Genomic DNA, 18,980 nt, shown 5'->3' with positions numbered 1-18,980 from the left:
TTTAACATATCTTGAAACCAAGACAACTGCTGCCATACACAGAACAGAAAAAAAGGTCTAATAATAATTTTGCACTTACACTGCCACATTTTTTCTAATGGTATATTCATCCAAATCGTCATCAGAGCTGCTATCAGTTGCATCAGAATCCAGACCCTCTTCAACATGAGACAACAGCCCTGTAGCAGACAGTGCAAATCTTTGGATTTCTGTAGCTGTACACCGAGCAAAGCCATTTTTTGTATCATCCCACAATTTATTCTCTGCAGTCAACATGTTGACTTCTGGCTTAATTTCAGTGCATTTGGGTAAACTGTTATCCAAAACTGTGGTAGATTCATGAGAGAGATTCACTTTGGGCAGTTGATGTTTCATAGAAAATTTCATTTGCTCACCATAGTGCTTAACAACATGCTTTGCCAGGAGCATCTGCAAATGTTTCTGAGTTCTTCTAGCCTGGCTAAGTAAAATTTTCTGTTTGCTTACACAGTGGAGTAAACGAGCATTCACTTCCTCCTCTTTCTCAGCAGCTGAGGAATTAATAGGCACATTTGAGTAGCCAGGTCCAATTTTCTTTTGAATGCAGTGCAATAAACCCTTTTTAATTTCAGCATCAGTAACTTTATCCAGAAGTGCATTCTTTTGGTACCATTTACACTTTTGCAATTGTACTTTATCTATAGTAGTGTCTTTGGTTAAATTTGAATCCAAAATAATTTGTATATCTTTCATGCCCTGGCTTGTGGTATCTGATAGAGGTTCCTTTTTGATGAATTCTTCAGAATGAGAATGGCAGATTTTACTGAGCTGAATGTTGCTGCCATTACACAGTATGTTTTTCAGCTTATTGCAGTTGGGCTCCCCTGATTTCTTTTGTTTGTAATTCTCATTGTATTTATTTAATGTAGAATTAGAACTCATTAAAAGAACTGTCTGATAATGTTTTGAAGACTGGGTGGAGCCAAAATGTTTTAAATTCACAAAATTAGTGTTAAGAGTAGGTTCAGGAGTTGGAAATCCCAGCATCTGAGAGAAAGTGTCTCCTTTTAGCTTTTCATCTACAGTTCTTGGACCTTCCATGCATAGCATCTTGTCAGACTCCATGTTACTTGGCAAAGATGAAAAGCAGATACCCTTTGCTGTTGCTTCCCTCAGAGCTGGGGTCATGGCGATCCCTGCAGATAATTACTGGAAACCTAAAATAATGTAAAAATAAATTATCAAATATCTAGAAAAAATTTTTCATGCTTATACTTTTCCAAGGGCAACATTTTCTTGATGTTTCTGATTAAAATGTGAATTGAATCAAGGTCCTTTATTTCCCAACTTCCAACATTATTACAAGGATTAGCTATTATTCACTGTGACTGGGGGCCTAATATCTAAAATTCCAATTAAAGTTGTACAATATCAGGTTAGGGGTATAGTTTGGTGGTAGAGTACTTGTCTAGCATATATGAGGCCATGTATCATCCCACAGCACTGTACCACAAAAAAAATAAATTGCACTATCACAACAAGTGTTCAACAAGTACTTGTGGATATGATTACATTTCAGAATTCAATTTTTTGACAAGGTTTAGTAAGAGTCAAAGAAAAAAAATTCCAACTCAGAATCTCATCATACTTAAAAATGTGATTCAGTCCTATAATTTTGACAAAAAGCATCAATTTTACGTTTTTATGAAGTAAAATAAATTGCTCTAAACCTCCATTTCTTAATTTAATCTCCACAACCTGAACAGTAATAATGACAATTAAAATGTACTAAATAATTTGTTCATAAGACCTAAGTGAACCAAACTTCAAATAAAAACATATAAATTCATAGCTATTAAAAATAATGCAAAAATGTGGAAATAAAAAATGTGATAGTCAGAACTCATATAATCTACACAAATCTATAAATTATTCCTGAAAATGTATCTAATATTTTTACCCAATTCACAAATAATAATCATCAGTTATCATTGCAGAAGGCATTATTCTTGCCTGAAAAATACTGGTTATTATGCCAGATGATCACTAATGATTAATCCTCTCATTAAATAACTTTTACTGGATTTTATCAAAAGGAAGAGTTGAGACCATATTTTCTGATTCAAAGAAAAAGGTGACATAGTACCATTAAAAATTATGAAGGCTATTAGGGAAAATTTTTTACATTATTAGCAATCATAATTTTTAAAGATAGCTAATGCTTTGGAACTATGATACTCCAAAATTTTTGTTTCAACACAAAAGATAATCTATTACTACACTCTCATATTGTGTGTCTCCAGATACTAGCTTTAACTATATTTCATTTTTATTATTTTATAAAAACTATCACAAATGACCAAGAAAGAAAAATTTCTGTTAATTAAAAAAAAAAAATCACAAACAAGGTCAAGCAAGTAATAGACTAAAAGAAGATATCTACAACATATACAACAGACAAAATATTAGTTACCAGGATATATAAAGAACTACAAATGGGGTAAAGGATAGGGCAAGAAAGCACTTCACAGATGATGACATCCAAATAGTCACTAAACATTTACTCAATTACAAAAGTAATGTGAGAAATGTAGATTGTTAACAAAGCAAGAGCTCCTGTTATCTAACCACCTAACAAAAATGTTTCAAATGTGAAAATACCACTTAGGAAAAACTAAAAATAAGAAATAGAAAAAAAAGATACACAGATTGTTAAGAAATACAGATGACAGCAAAAAGAGAGGGAAAAGGAATGCAAGATTAAGTGTGGCCAATGGAATATTATTCAGCATCAAGAGAATAAAATCATGGCATTTGCAGGTAAATGGATGGAGTTGGAGAATTTTATCCTAAGTGAAGGAAGCCAATCCCAAAAAACAAATGCTGAATGTTTTCCCTGATATGAGGATTCTGATCCATAATGGGGATGGGGGGGGGCATGGGAGGAATGGAGGAACTTTAGATAGGGCAAAGGGGAAGAAGAGAAAGGGAATGAGCATGGGAGTAAGAAAGATGGTGGAATGACATCATTACCTTAAGTACACATATGAAGACACAAATGGTGTGACTCCACTTTGTGTACAACTAGAGACATGAAAAAATGTGCTCTATATGTGTACTATGAATTGAAATGCATTCTGATGTCATGTATAACAAATTAGAAAAACAAATTTTAAAAAATATTAAGGGTGGCTAAGGTCCATTTATGGTAGAGAACTAGAATAAAATTATACATGTGGTGTGTGTATGTATGTATATATATGCTTATACACACACACACACACACACATATATATGGCTTAATTGATATGATAAGCAACTTCCAAAATGACCCTAATCCCCACCTTCTGGCATTCATGCCTTTGTGTAATCCCCTCTAGTATGGACTGAATTTAGTGACTCACTTCTAATGAGTGAATACAATAGTAATGATGGGATATGACTTCAAGAGATTAGGTTACAAAGAAACTGTGGCTTCCATCTTGTTACCTTTTCTCACTCAAGGAAGCTAGCTGCCATTCTCTGAGCTGTAAAGATACACATGACAAAGAAATGATATCTCTCTGGCCAATAGCCATGTAAGCGATCTGAGAAGTAGATCCTTCCCCAGTCAAGCCCTGAGATGACTGCTGCTCCTGCCAACACCTTGATTGCAACCTGGTCAGAAAGACTGAACCAGAGGCACCCAGCTAAGTCTAGATTCCCAAATCCCAAAAACTATAAACGTTTTAAGCCACTAAATTTTGATATTGTTACATAGCAACAGATAACCAATTCACTTGTTTATCAATGTAAAATTTTAGGTTCTAGACTCTGAAAGGCCCCTACATATCACAGCCCCAATTCTAGGATTTCTATGAAGTCCTTCTATACCCTATTCCTACGTGTATCCTTATTTAAAAAAAAAAAAAATCCTAGTCTGCAATAAGTCTCTATAATTTGCAATCAAAAGAAGCCCATGAAAATAGGTATGTCTCCTTCATGTATTGAGCATAAAATGTAAGTGGATTTATTCCAATTGTTTAGATACATAATCATTGTATATAACAATGTTTCCCAAATGAATATTTGAAACTATCACTTCTGGTTACCTTCATATTATATATACTTTTCAGTAACACTTACAAGCTCTCGGAAGGCTTAGATCTTTTACTATTTTAAGAACTACTGTATCCCCAATATAAACAAATATCTGACGTATATCAGGTACTCAATAAATGTCTGGTGAATAAATGCGTAGTTGCCACTATACTTAGAATAAAATCCAAAGTTATGCTTACCATGGCCTACAAAGTTTTAAGATTATTAGGTTTCTGACTATATCATCTTCTACTTCTCTCCATGGATTACTATATAAAACTCCAGAAACACTGGCTTTTGTGCTAATCTTGAAATACAACCCTCTGACTCAGTGACTATGCCTGCTATCCTCTCAGACTGAAATAATTATTATTTTTCTACAAATAAGATGGCTACCTCCCTCACTTCATTCATGTTTCTGCTCTAAGGTCACCTCATTAAAGTCTTTCCCTGATCAATATATTTAAAATAACTTGAACTCCTCACTTCATGACTCTCCATTCTCTTCTAGTACATTCTCTTCTAGCAGCATCACTACCTTACATTGTATTATATTGCACAAAGGGAATATAATTTAAGGACAGTTTTGTTCAGCATTCTAGAATAATGCCTGGTACACAGTAATTCATGAATTTGTTGACTGAATTATTAAAATGTTTCAGAATTTACTAATTCTAATTACTATTTTTAAATAAATGTATAAACATAGCAATATATAAAAAGGATAATATTTCAAAACTAAGTAGAGCTTTTTAAATCATCACTGAAATTCACCTTATTAAAAAAAATTTAAAAATACATGATCTCAATAGATGCATAAAAAAGCATTAGACAGAGAAGCGGCTACAACGTGGAGCGGAGGAGGCAGAAGGCAGATATGGAGAAGGGACTGGGTGGAAACTATGGCCGGGATCACCACCATGGAGGGGGTGAAGCGCAAGATCCAGGTTCTGCAGCAGCAATCAGATGATGCTGAAGAGAGGGCTGAGTGCCTCCAATGGGAAGTTGAGGGACAAAGGCGGGCCCAGGAACAAACAGGCTAAGGCTGAGGTACCCTCCTTGAACTGCAGGATCCAACTGGTTCAAGAGGAGCTGGACCAAGCTCAAGAATGCCTAGCTACTGCCCTGCAAAGGCTGGAGGAAGCAGAAAAAGCTGCTGATGTGAGCGAGCAAGGTATGAAGGTTATTTAAAACCAGGCCCTAAAAGATGAAGAAAACATGGAACTCCAAGAAATCAACTCAAAGAAGCTAAGCACATTGCAGAAGAAGCAGATAGGAAATATGAAGAGGTGGCTCCCAAGTTAGTGATCACTGAAGGAGACTTGGAATGCACAGAGGAATGAGCTGAGCTAGCACAGTCCAGTTGTTGAGAGATGGATGAGCAGATCAGACTGATGGAACAGAACCTGAAGTGTCTGAATGCTGCTGAAGAAAACTACTCTTAATAAAAGACAAATACCAGGAAGAAATAAAGATTCTCACTGATAATTCAAGGAGGCAGAGACCCGTGCTGAATTTGCAGAGATCCATAGCCTAACTGGAAAAGACAATTGATGATTTGGAAGATTAGCTGAAATGCACTAAAGAGGAGCACCTCTGTACATGCTGGACCAGACTCTGTTCAACCTGAAGGAGATGTTGAGCTCCCCAGTCCCGCCCTGTTGCTGCTCCTCCCTCTGACCCTGACTCTGCCTGAGGCCAGCCAGCCTGAAGCTGCCCTTGAAACTGAAGGCTGATTTTTTAACTGGAAGGCCGCTTTCTCCTTTCAACATCCCCTTTACCCCCAACCCCTTGTATTTTTCACCAAACTGTCTCTGCTTCTTCCCAGAGATTCCAGCTGGGCTAGAGGCTGACCACTTTTGGGAACAGCATTTAAGGGAATGTGAGCACAAGGCAAAGTGTCTTTAAAAGTTTGTTGTGATGTACACATTTTGTGATTACCTGTTACAGTAGCCACTTGTAAAACATTCCAAATAATTTCATAGCTCTGAAACAGCAATCTAATTCCCTTCTCACTTTTGGAAGGTAACTTTCCAGCCTAATCCCTATTGCTCTCTCCATAGAGGAGGAAAAGAGGAATGGACCTGCCTTACTGAAAGCCAAACAGAGCCAAACAGTTTACTATGGGAAACCTCACTGCTCTTTGCAAAGTACCAGCGGAACCAGAAAGGTGATTCCAAGGAGTTAGCCAAAAAACAAAAACCTTGCTATTCAGGTTTTTTTTTTAGCTTTAAGGTATCTTTAGACGACTTTATTCTTTTTTTTTTTTTTTTTTTTTTCATCAGAAATGACCAAATTAACATGGTGAGACCTCTGAGACTTTTTGTTTTTTGTGGTGCTGGAGATTGAACCCAGGGCCTCCTGCATGTTCAGCTAATGCTCTACCACTGAACCATATTCTTAGCTCCAAGACCAAATTTTTTCTCTATCTCTATCAGCTTCCCAAGTGTTCACAGAATGAATCATGGACCCCTTAATTTTGTGGTGACCACTTAATTGCTCTCCTGCCTCCTTGAAAAAAAAAGAAAATTATGTTTTTGCCACTGATTTAGCCACATAAAACTCATCTCATCGCCCTTTTCTGGGTCTGAAGCTGCTCTATCTAAAAGTGCCATCTCATTGTGCTTTGTATCAGTCAGTGCTGGAAAATCTCGAATAGCTTATGTTCAAAACTTTTTAAATTTTATATTATTTTGAAACTTTGCATCTTTGAGGTTGGGGCACGTGGCCACCCCATCTGGCTATGAGAGTCTATAGTCTGGGCTGGCAGTGTGCTGATCTTTCAGTTTCTTTCCCAACCCAATCCCCACTTCTAGATGAAGTTTCTGTAAGGTCTGTTAGGTGTACATCCTGCAGCTTATTGGCTTAAAATGTACTCTCCTTTGTTATGGTCTCTTTGGGGCCAGCAGGGAGAAAGAGAAACAACAGTGGAACTGTTTTGATACTGAATATTGGCAAGTGTCTTTTTGAAATAAAGAACCAGTCTCTCCAAAATAAGAAATAAATAAAAAATAGATAAAAAGCATTAGACTTCAATATCCATTCCTTGGTGGGGGTGGGGGGAACTCAATCAATCAACAAGAGAGGAATTCCTTAACCGGGTAAAAAGCACCTACACAGAGTTGAAGATATAGTTAGTGGTAGAGTGCTTGGAGTACTTGGCTAGCATGCACAGGCCTTGGGTAAAAAACCCAGCACCACGAAAAAAAAAAGAAGAAGAAGAAGAAGAATGTACTTCAGATCATAATTAAATAGTAAAAGAACGGATTATTTTTCGCTAAGATTAGGAATGAAGCAAAGTGCATGTTCTCAAAATTCATATTCAATATTATACTAGAGGTCCTAATAAGTGCAATAGGGCAACAAAAGAAATAAAAGGCATACAGATTAGAAAATAAGTAAAACTGTCTCTACTCATAGATAACATCATAAGGAAAATAAAAAAACAAAAACAAGCCTAGAACTAATGAGCTTAATAAGAAACAGAAGATCAACATACAAAATCATTTATATTTCTATATACTAAAAATGAGAAACTAGAAATACTTTAAAAACATTAATAATTCCATAATCTTCCCAAACAATAATAATCCTAATACCTCAAACAAGGAATAGGGGTGTAGTTCAGTGGTAGAGTTTAGTATGCATGAGTCCCTAGGTTCAATCCCCAGCATCAACAAAACAAAACAAACAAATTTCAGACATAAATCTAACAAAATGTGTGAATTATCTATATACTGAAAAATTAAAAACACCAATGAAAAATATTGAGGTGCCCTAAAGACATGAAACAACACATTGTATTCATGGATTAATCTGTTCAATACTGTTATGGTATTAATTCTCTACAAACTAATCTGTGAGATTAAAAACTCTCAATTAAATTTTGGCAGAATTTCCTGCTATATCAATGTTACTTCAAAGATTAATATAAAAAGTCAAAGGAAACAGAATAACCAAAACAATTCTGAACAAGAACAAAACTGAAGGATTCACACTATCTAACAACTTATACTAAAGGACAGTGTTGCACTGTCCAAAGGCCACATATGTATGGTCAAGTGATTTTTTTAAATTTTGTAATGCAGTATAGAAAGATTTGTCTCTCTTTTTAACAAATAGTTCTGAAATATAGACATCCATATACAAAATAGAATAAAATAAACTAAAATAAACCTTAACACATACTTTTTACTTTGTATGAAAATCATCAGCTCCATCAGAATGAATCATGAGCCTATATGTAAAACCCAAAACTATAAAACTTCCAGGGGGAAAAAAAGAAGAAAGTGTGTAATTTTGAGTTAGGCAAAGATTTTTTTGGATATGACACAAAAAACATTATTTAGAAAAGAAAAAAAATCAATAATTTGAACTTCCTCAAAATTAAATGGTAAATAAACTTTTCAATTATTTCAAACAGAAGTTTAGAAGCCTTTGGCATATATTTCCAGAAGATATACGTTCAGGAGTTAGTGGAAATTAAATGCGTATACTACTGAAAATCACTGAGTGCGTGATTCAGATAAACTGAGTAATGGTTTTGACTACTACAGTTTAAATTGTACTTATTCTTAACTGAGTATTATTTCATTTATACACATAAAGGACAACTAGTAAGAGGCAGAATACACAAGGAATACTAATTTGAAAAGCATAAAATAGTGAGTAATTCTGTAAATTCACTTCAAAATGATATCCATTAGTTCCATAAGCTGTATTCCATGATTACAATTCTTCCACAGCACTGAAATGTGCCTTCAGTATTTCAGAAGCCAAATTTTTAAAAGGCAATGAAAATAACTAGCTACAAATAAAGCCATCTGGTTTTAATCTGAGGTATTAGAACTATCCATACCACAACATATTATTTATAAAGAAGTACTTATAAATGACAGCTGAAAAACTATTTCATCTTTTTAAAAATAAAAATGCACAAACTATGTAGATAAGCCAGTTAATTTTTAAGAGAAGTGGAAAAAAGCAACATTAAGTCATAATATTTAAATAATTTTATCTACTGTTGGCAGAAGCTAGATTCTAATCTTCATTTAACATATATTCAATCTAAAACCATGCATCAGTTAATACATATTTTCTGAGCAACATGTGACTACCCTACTAGAACAAGAGTAGTGAATGTGACAAATAAGGTTTCTACCCTCACAGAGCTTAACATTCAAGCAAATGGTACCTACAGAATGAGTAAATAAGGAAATATCAAGTAAACAGGGTTTCATAAGTGCTTTATGAAAATTAAAGTATTGCACAAGATTACTTTGGGGTAGGGGTAAGTTTAGATTTGTAGAAGGCAGGCCTCTCTCTGGTTAACATCTTCTCTAAAATGACAGTAACAATATAACAAGATTTGTGATATGTCCCTTCCAATGAAAAAAATAATAGAAAGCTTTAAGACAGGAATAAACTTGGTGCGTTTGTGGAACATAAGGAACCAGAGAGAGTAATAGGAAATAACAGCAGAGATGAAAAAGACTATATCTGTTTAGAAACATTTTATATAAGTCAAAGAAAAGCTACTAGAGATTTATATGAGGGAATTTGGTATGAGGTGACTTTTTAAAAATTACTCTGGATATTCTGTAAAGAAAAAAAAAATTGTAATGGAACAAGACTGGAAGCAGAGAGACCAGTTAGGCAGGTATTGAAGTAATACAAATGAGAGAGAGATGGTCCTAGCGGCTTAGACTAGTTGAAATAAAGAAAAAAAATGAATGAATTTGGAATATATTTTAAGGTAGAATCAACAAAACCTTCCATGGTCAAAAGACAAATTCTAAAAGAGCTTTCTGATAAGTTTTGTGATCTTTATTAATATTCAGTTTCTAATTATGCTCATAATTGTATGTTGGGGGTTATTTAGATCTTAGCTAAATTTAAGCATGTGTAGCTACTAAAATGCTACACTCTGGTTTGTATAATCTTTTGGGGGAGGGTGGACGCACTTGGGTTGAACCCAAGTAAAGTCTACCAACTGAGCTACATCCATAGCCCTTGTTATTATTTTGAGATAGAGTCACACTATTTGCCCATGATAGCCTTGAATTTGTAATCCTGCAGCCTCAGCTCCCTCTGTGTGTGTCATGATGTCTGGAACCACCATCATCTTTGATGATTATTTATTTCATGTACTCCCAGGAAATTCAGGTACAATAAGTACCATTTCTTTGAGTTAGTCAAATGACAAAAGAACTTGAATGAACCTAAAACAGAAAAAAACTAGAAAAATTAAAACTCTTATTGTTCATAAACATACATAAAAATTTTGACCACAACTAAATTATCAAGCTAACAGATTAAAGCTAAACTGCAAGAAACTATATCAGTAATCTTTCAAAGCAAGTTTACTAGAAAGCCTTGATTAACTGTCAACAGGCAACAGTATTTGATAATCCAAAAACCAATTATATTTCTAGATACGAATTTCACTATTATGATTTTACAACAAAATTTTCAACTTACATTTCACTTTAAATTAGAAAAAAAAAAAACCTTAGCACCTTGGAGGTCCAGAAATTTTGTGGGTAGAAAAAAAAATCTGCCATAAAACCTTTACAGATAATCCACCAAGTAATAAATAATCCTTTGGGAGACAACCCTAACTTCAGTATGTTCTCAACCCAGACCAAAATTTCTTAGAAGTCTCATAAAAAGCACCAACTGGAGAGAATTTTAGTAAGAGAAATCAAAGTTTATAATTTTAAATAATAAAAATATTTTATACTACAAAGAATCAAAAAAATTTTCCTTTCTTTTTGATTAAATTTTGTTAGCATAATCAAATAAATCCAGTAAGAACAATGAGCTGAATTATACTGTTAAATATATGCCATGAATTCTAATTATCAGTCTATAATTTCATTTAAACAGCATTCATTATGAATTTAAAAAGCAATTAATTGTTCTGAAATTGTACTACTAAAAATAAAAGGCCTTGCTCTTGTCTCTAGAATGTTTCCAGAAGTGGCTCAATCTATATTTTTAGGATTCAAAAATCACTCATATTTTATGAGTTTAGCATTAATTAAACACAATTTAATCCACTGGACATCATGAATAGTAAAAAACTATCATATCTCAAAACTAGTATGTACATAGTGAGATAATTAGTAAAAAAACAATTATTGAATTGGTTCAGACACTTTAGTAATCAAGCCTTGACTACCATATAAGTCACATATTCCAAACAATTTTTGAAATATTTGTAAAAGAAAATTTAAAATGTGCTAATCTAGTCCTTCTACCTTCAGCATTAAAACTGATAATATAGGTGGAAATCACTTTTCTACGAAGAATTAATATTAAAGACTAAATCTGATTTGCCACCCCTAAAATACTCCTCCAGATTTTTATTGTGATTTATACTCTAGGATGCATATATGGTCCATGGAAAATATTCTATCCAAATCTACCCCAGAACATTAAATTTACCCTTCTCCTTGTAATCTTGATAAACGCAGTACATTTCCATGTAGAAAAGCAAAACTAGAATCAAAGACCACCAGCAGCATTTTGAAGTAGAGTCCTATCTTAAATTACTTTCACACTTAAGACTTAAATGTGATAAATAGCTTACCCATAATAACAGGAAAAAAAGATGAGAAAAATACAAATCTTTTTAGCAAAATATGAATGTACTTTTTAAATTAAAATATAAGGGAACTCAAATTTTCTAACATTATATAAAAATGAAAAATACAATTAAAACAACAAAAGGAGAATGAGTTCACAATGGTACCATTTTATTCCTCAAAAACATATATGGTGTTTTTTCAAAATTTCTTTGTGCCTTAAAAGGAGAATTCTCAATTTATAGCCAAAAGCACTGCAGTAATTGGCATGACCAGGGTACAGTGTACTTTGTATTCAATTATGTTTATAAGCAAGAACTTCTTCCACTTTGAAAACTATGCCTAAAAAGGAATTCTCTTTGAAGACTAAAAGAATTTAATTAAAGATAAAGCCACTTGGGTGGCCACATAGCACATCAAACAGATCATACTTCAAGCAGAATTATTACCATTCAGTTACAAGTGCATGACTCATAGGAATATAAATGAAGTGTACTTTTCTGTATACATCAATTTGGTTGCAGGAATTTACATCCAAAAGTACACTATCACATTTGCTCAGTTAATACATCTGGGCTTCAATTTAACTTCAGGTGGCAAACACTGATTAATAACCTACTACCAAGTACATTACTTTAATTACTAAAAATAACATACTTGAGAATTCTTGGTCTTATAGGGCTGGAAAAAGCCTCAATATTACAAATTTTAAAAAAAGTTCATAAACAACTTGAATTTTATCAAAGCTTAAATATTATAAATGAATGAATTTCCACAACCATACAAAAATGTTTCTATGAACCTAAAAGTAACATCAAATATTTTTTAAAAATCTCCATTATAAATTATCTTCAATTTTCATTACAGGTTGTCTACGGGCAAGAATATTACCATTTTTATTAGCATTTTCTGGGTATTTATTTATCCTACACAATTAAAGTATAAGGAGCATACTTCATTGAAACATCCACTCAAGACGCCATTTTAAAGAACAGTAGAAATCTTTTGGAAATGATATACCTTCCTTACCTTTCTAAATTTAACAAAGTAATATAGGATTGTATTTATGTCACAGGATCATTATTATGTACAATGTTCCATTATAATACTGCAAAGCAATAATAACTTTAGGGATAGAGATAAAAATGATGTGCTTTAAAGTCAATAACTGCTTGCTAATTCCCCACTAGCTGTCACTTGTATTGTAAGCAGCTCCATTCCTTGCTGTTTATAACTTGATGAACCCAATCAATAAACAATACAAGTCCAAACCTGAAGACAGCAGCTTCTTGCCTCCTTTGACTAACATCTGATACAATACAAATTTAAAGAACATGAACAAGAAATAACTGAATACATGAAAGATCATGAAAACAGAACTACACATTACATATAAGATTTTTATGGTAGATCAACAGCAGTAAAGGATGCAACATATAAAAACAGGTGGACTGTCAATAATCTGAATAATAAAACAGGGAACTTTAGACACTAGGCATCCTTTTTGCCAAACCAAAGGCTACAATAAACTAGAATGCTCAGAGTGAAATCTTTAGTTCCATAGAAGACAGACAAATGAGTAAATGAAAAGAAATAATCCCAGTTATGTTAAATGGCAGCAAAACTGGATAAAGCACTTGAATACAGCAATTGGACAATGAGAAGCTACTAGACCTTTTAATAGATAACTGTGATTATCTATTAAATCACACTGAGATCAGTGAGGCTCCACCTGAAGAAACTCAAATGAATCAGTCAAGTATTATATTACTTACAATGTACTCTTAAATTGAGTAAGTCAAAAAAGCAAACAACTTCTTGACCTTTCATAAATTTAAGGTAAATATTAATAGCCAATTTGGCATATATTGTGCATCCACAGTGATTTGCAGCATGTCCAATATGAAATACCTTTTTTCTCAAACACCTTATAAGTTATGAAATAAAATAGATATCCCACACTGACATAAGTGAAAAGAGAAAAGATTTAAATGAAAATTAAAGAAAGGTTTTTCCTTTTAAAACTAATACTGGGTGATAAACAAAGATGTAATAAGAGGCATGCTCATACCACTGTAAGTGTACATCTATATAACATTCTGGAAAGTAATTTGGTGATGTTACAAGAGTCTTAAAAATAAGAACAACAACAACAAAAAAAGACTGTCTGACTCAGTAATTCTCTTCTACAAAACTAGGGGGGAAATTTCCAAAGATTTATGTCTATTCTTTGTAATTTATACTAGCAAAACATCCCAAACATCTGCCAAGAGAAAGAACTTAAAATATGATAGTTATGAGATATTAAACAGATATTAAAATATTTTTTCCAAGAATATTAAATGACCTGGGAATGTTTGAGCTAAGATTAAGAAAATACTGTATGATCCCTGTTTCAGGAAAAACACATATACATGCTTTAAAAGTGTTAGAGAAAAATGCAAACTTTTATTTATTTGCACTCTCTAGTTTTCAACTTATTTTACAATAAAATTCAACAAAATAACTGTTATTAAAAAGGCACATATTACCAAACAAAATTAAAATATGTAAGTTGTTATGACAGAATTTGCCTGGATTAAGAAGAATTTCACATTTAAAAAACAAAAAAACTCCAGAAAGGCAGGATTAGTAATGACAGTCTATGCAGATTAAACCATGAGGAAATAGTGGCAGACCCTGACACTGATCTGAGTAAGTGGAAAATGAGGGAGAATCAAGGATAAGAGTTACAACAGATTTTTTTAAAAATGAAGTTTAACCTATTTCATAATTTTTGTTTCTATTCCTCCAACTGCTGACTTTTAAAAAGCTGGCTGGCTGTTTAAAAAAACAATTTTTGTTATAAAGCCATTATTACTTGGCAATTTCAGTATTTGTAGTATCGGTAAAGATTACAAACCCACACAGGCATTTGATCTTCACAACAATCTCTTCGGAGAGCAATCATATTATGAAAGGATTTACAAGAGGAAACAGATTTGAGATGAGAAAGGTTGTAACTTGCCCAAGGAAATGGCTAGTTTAAGAAGTGGAAAGGGTAGAAACTACTCCCTGCTACGCCTCTTTCTCAAAAATCTGCGTTCCATAACACAGGGTTTTTCTCCAATTTTGAATTATTACCAAGGCTGTTTTTTCCTAGTCAAAACACGCCCAGTATGCAGTATTCAAAAACATACTTCACTCAGGTTTTGTTAATAACTAATCTGTCCTACCCAGTATTTTAAAAAGATTTTGCTTTCTACTAACCCAAACTCAGCACGAAGTTTTAAGCAAAAGTTAAAGAAAGACGAAGATCGTATCTCGAAAGCACATGACTGTTCCTAAGTTTGGAAAATCAAAACAGAATACGCTTCCCACAGTTGCGGGTGGGGGTATCTCCCTGAACTCCTCCTTCGAAGGGCAGAGCAGGCAGGGAAAGTATTAAACACTAATTCTCCCATAGTAACATCTATCCAATGTCTGCTCTCTTGGCAGTAAAGCCGGCCTCTTCCTTTCCTGTGGTTTCTGAAAAGACCAAAACATAAAGCCCTGTACTTCTTGCTACAAACACCACACTCAATTTTTCCAGCAACACCGGTCCTTTCCTCAACACACCCAGTGACACAAACTGGGAAACACCGTCCCTCAATAACCTGTAGATTCCGCTCCATCCCAAATAATTCTAAAGGTCAAACCAACATATGCCTAAAATAAGGTACGAAATAAACTAAGTAACAGTCACATCTAATACAGACAGCTGTGCCTCTCAGCTCCCCCCAAACCAGCTACTACCACACCCGCACGGAGTGAGGCGCGGCCTCAGAGGCAAGGGGCGGGCCCAGGAGACCACGTGTTCTTACTTCTGCGCACGCGCCAGTCAAAACAAAAGAGAGGCTTGTCAAGCCCCGCCCCTCCCACACGTGACCCGCCTCTAGGCCCGCCCCCACCCCGCCCTCCACCCCTACCTACCCTCCCTCCCTTCAGCTCCTGCCAAGGCTGTTAGGTCTAGCCGTTTAAATTTGGCTGCGGTCCGACCCCTGTCCTAGCGCACGATGTTGTGCCGGGGCCCAGAGCCCAACAGCCCAGAGGATTCGGGGGACGAGAGGCTGCCGATCGGGGGCCCAGCCCGCGAGTCCACCCAGCGGTCTTCTCCGCTCTCCCCTCCCCGCGCTGCCGCCGTCCCCAGCCGAGGAGACCCACCCCCCTCAGCCCGCCGCTGAGACGCCGGCCACTCGCCTGCTGGGGCGCCCTGGCTCCCCTCCGCCGCCGCACCTTCGGTTCGGCCGTGGTGGGGGCTGCCGAGGTGATCTCTAGCTGCCCGCCCGCCTCCCCCCAACCCGGGGCGCCGCTGACTCGTCTCCAGAGCGCGCCCTGCTCCCGCCCCGGCCGCCGCCGCCGCCGCGGTTTAACAGTCCGCCCGCTGCCCGCAGCTCCAGGCGGCTCGGGGGACGGAACCCTGCAGCGGTGTGGGGGCGGAGCCCGGTGCCGGCCAATGGCAGCGGGGGAGGGGCAGCGCCATGCAAATGAGAGCGGGCGGCGGGGAAACCCCGGCAGCGGGCGGGGCCTGCGGAAGCTGCTCGGAGCGTTCTGGAAGTGGCCAGAGCGCGACGGCCGAACTCTGCTGCCGGGCGGCTGAGGCGCCGCAGATCCCTACGAGCGTGTTCCTCGCGGCTTCTGCTTCCCTGTGCCAGCCAGGAAAAACAACAACAAAAATACGGCAGGGAGACTTCCCGCCTCTGCCCTGCTATTTCTGTACCTCCGTGACAGGTAAAACAAAGCACTGGGGAAAGTCAGGCTGCTTCTAGTCCTGCAGCCCGCCCCGGGGCCGCCCAGGCTCCTGGCGCCCGGGTCTCCCACCCACGCCGCACCAGGAGCAAGTTGTAAGGCCCTTTCACCCAGCTGTCAAATCTGTAGGTCTCCATACATCTGTCGTATTTGCATAATTAGCTGCTTGCTCAAAACCAGTCATAATTTTGTACTACCCTTTAGAGCCCCTGAAATTGATGATCAATGTGCATTGGATACACACTGGGTCGGCGTCTGTTTTTTTTTTTTTTAAACCAAAAACAGGAGCCGCGAGAGCACGTTTTTCTTTTCTTTTCTTTCTTTTTTTTTTTTTTTTTTTTTGGTCTCTACAAAACTGCAGTTGGAGTTAAGTCCGCTCTGCAGTAGCGCAGTTAGATAAATAAACTGAGTTTTATGTGAAGATAGTTGGCCAGAGACGATGCCCAAAAACATCCCTAGGAGACTTGCACCTGGCTCAGCGCTCCTCTCACCACTAAACTACACCCAGGCACTTTTTTTCTTGAAACTATAGCTGTTTGGACGATGGATTCCAGGATTTCCTAAGCATCTTACTTTCGCTGGAATGACTTAGGGAGTAGAGGGAACTCGAATTTTAGATCCAGAATGATAATTGCCGCTACTTCGGCCTTATTAATTGGGCTTTATTAATTGGATCGGAGTAATTAAAAGGGAAGTCAGAGAGTCAAGAAATTAGTTACAACAAAGACATCCCCTAAAACAGTACTAGAATTGCAAGTCGGAATGCATGTTTCTGATCTTTCTAGTACGTTGTGATATTAGTGAAAAATTGTTTTGACAAACGGGATTTAACGGAGAGAATACTTTTTTTTAACTACTCAAAACAACAATTGTACCTTATGGGGCAAGGGAAGGTTCAGGAAAATGATTTACCCTCGTTGGATTAAAAGTTGTGAACTATTAGTGTGTTGTGAAAAATAAATCCACGAATATATGCTGGGCACTTACCATATCTAAAGGGCTGCTATAGTCCCTTAGGGACTGAAATGGAAAAATTAGCAACCTATTAGAGAGAGAGAGAGAGAGAGAGAGAGAGAGAGAGAGAAATAGAAATAGCAGAGAAATCAAGCATATGTTAAAATAGTTCAAAGGAAGATTTTGGATTTGAGTTGGGTATTTTAAAGGTTTCAGGCAGAAATTCAAGGAAGGCATCAATAGCCATGGAGAATTTGTTCTTGAGTAGCTTGGACGAAGGTAATATTTTTCACGTTATTGGGGTAGAAAAGAACACTGCCAACTAGATTCGGGTTTTTTTTTTTTTTTATTAGTTGTAGATGGACACAATACCTTTATTTATTTTTATGAGGATTGAACTCAGTGCCTCACATTTATGAGTTAAGAGCTTTACCACTGAGCTATAACCCTAGCCCCAGACTGGTTTAATCTTGAAAGACAGGAATTCAGATTTAACCTGCGGGAATTGTAGAACCTCAAATTCATTTGATGGTACAATTTTCTTCTGTGAAATAATTATTCATTACCCAAACAAAATATTTATATATTCACCAAATGTTCGTTGAACACACATATTTTGTCTTGGGTAATGGAAATGTATCAGTGAAACAAAGTCCCACCCTCCTGGAGACACAGGTAGTAAGCTTTACAATAATACAAATAATGATTTGTAAATATACAGTGTGCTTAATATGTAGTTAAATTGTATAAAAATTGCATATATTATCTAATTTGTTCATCAAACACCACAAGAGGGAAGTTGTTTCCAATACTCTGGGTTAATTCTTTTTTATTCTAGTCTATCAAATTCTGCACGTCTTAAATCTATCAAGGTAACAATATGAAAAATTTTCCTACTCCTTTATATTCAATTTATGATACTTTAATAAGAATGGGGAATGATTAACAAAAGAATATATGTAAATATGTTGAAAAACACAATGAAGAAAAATCCCAATCATCTGTAAGACCTGCTATATTTTATATAAGATGGCTCCGCTACTGGGTTTTGTGGGCTTCTTTTTATACAATTTAACTACATATTAAGCACACTGTATATTGACTCCAAATACTGCTCTAAAGCATGATTTTAAGATGTGAAGTATAATGCATGTCAGTTTTCCAGACACTAGAATATCAAAACTCCTTGTTATAAAAATTGTCATATTAAATCATTTGTCAAATTCAATAACTCAGCAAGAGCCTGAAAAAAAGTATATATTTTTTAAAAGCGAGGTTATATTATTATTTAGAAGCTACATTAAAATAATTCTGATTTCCAAGAAAATTTAACAGTGATAAGAAAGATCCATTAAGAACAAGGAGAACAGAAGGGCATCATTCCTGCTGACATAATTAGTACCTGTCTGGAAATATGTGAAAGTGTCCAGCTAAGCAGTATTACAGTGATTTCATGAGATAAACTTCTCAACTTTATTCAGTCACTTGTTTCCTTCAGGAAACATTGGTGCAGCACTTAAGATACAGCTGACACTGTGATAAATGCTAGAGATAGGGGAGAAAGATCAATCGCTGGTTTCAAGCAACTCAGCCAAGAAGGGGTTACAAATA

The 18,980-nt window shown here is 35.9% G+C and overlaps 1 protein-coding gene and 1 pseudogene across 4 annotated transcripts in view; one reads left to right on the top strand and one right to left on the bottom strand.

The window, feature by feature from the left end:
- Positions 1 to 15,944, bottom strand: part of Kansl1l (KAT8 regulatory NSL complex subunit 1 like) — a 132,038-nt gene extending 116,094 nt beyond the window's left edge. For 2 of the 4 annotated variants that reach the window (XM_027941646.2, XM_071618845.1), the window contains exons 1-2: positions 15,867 to 15,944; positions 80 to 1,196 (exon numbers count right to left, since the gene is read on the bottom strand). In XM_027941646.2, the coding sequence (XP_027797447.1) occupies positions 80 to 1,167 (1,088 nt within the window). In that variant the 5' untranslated portion in view covers positions 1,168 to 1,196; positions 15,867 to 15,944. Of the gene's footprint in view, positions 1 to 79; positions 1,197 to 4,259; positions 4,280 to 15,866 lie in introns of those variants that run through there. The other 2 variants (XM_071618843.1, XM_071618844.1) reach the window with 2 other exon arrangements.
- LOC114097691 (tropomyosin alpha-3 chain pseudogene) lies at positions 4,962 to 5,629 on the top strand (annotated as a pseudogene).
- Positions 15,945 to 18,980: the final 3,036 nt, after the last annotated feature.

The sequence above is a fragment of the Marmota flaviventris genome, chromosome 11 (genome assembly GCF_047511675.1).
Source record: "Marmota flaviventris isolate mMarFla1 chromosome 11, mMarFla1.hap1, whole genome shotgun sequence".
NCBI lineage: Eukaryota > Metazoa > Chordata > Mammalia > Rodentia > Sciuridae > Marmota > Marmota flaviventris.
The sequence above is the reverse complement of the archived record's forward strand: the minus strand, read 5'-3'. Positions and strand labels throughout refer to the sequence as shown.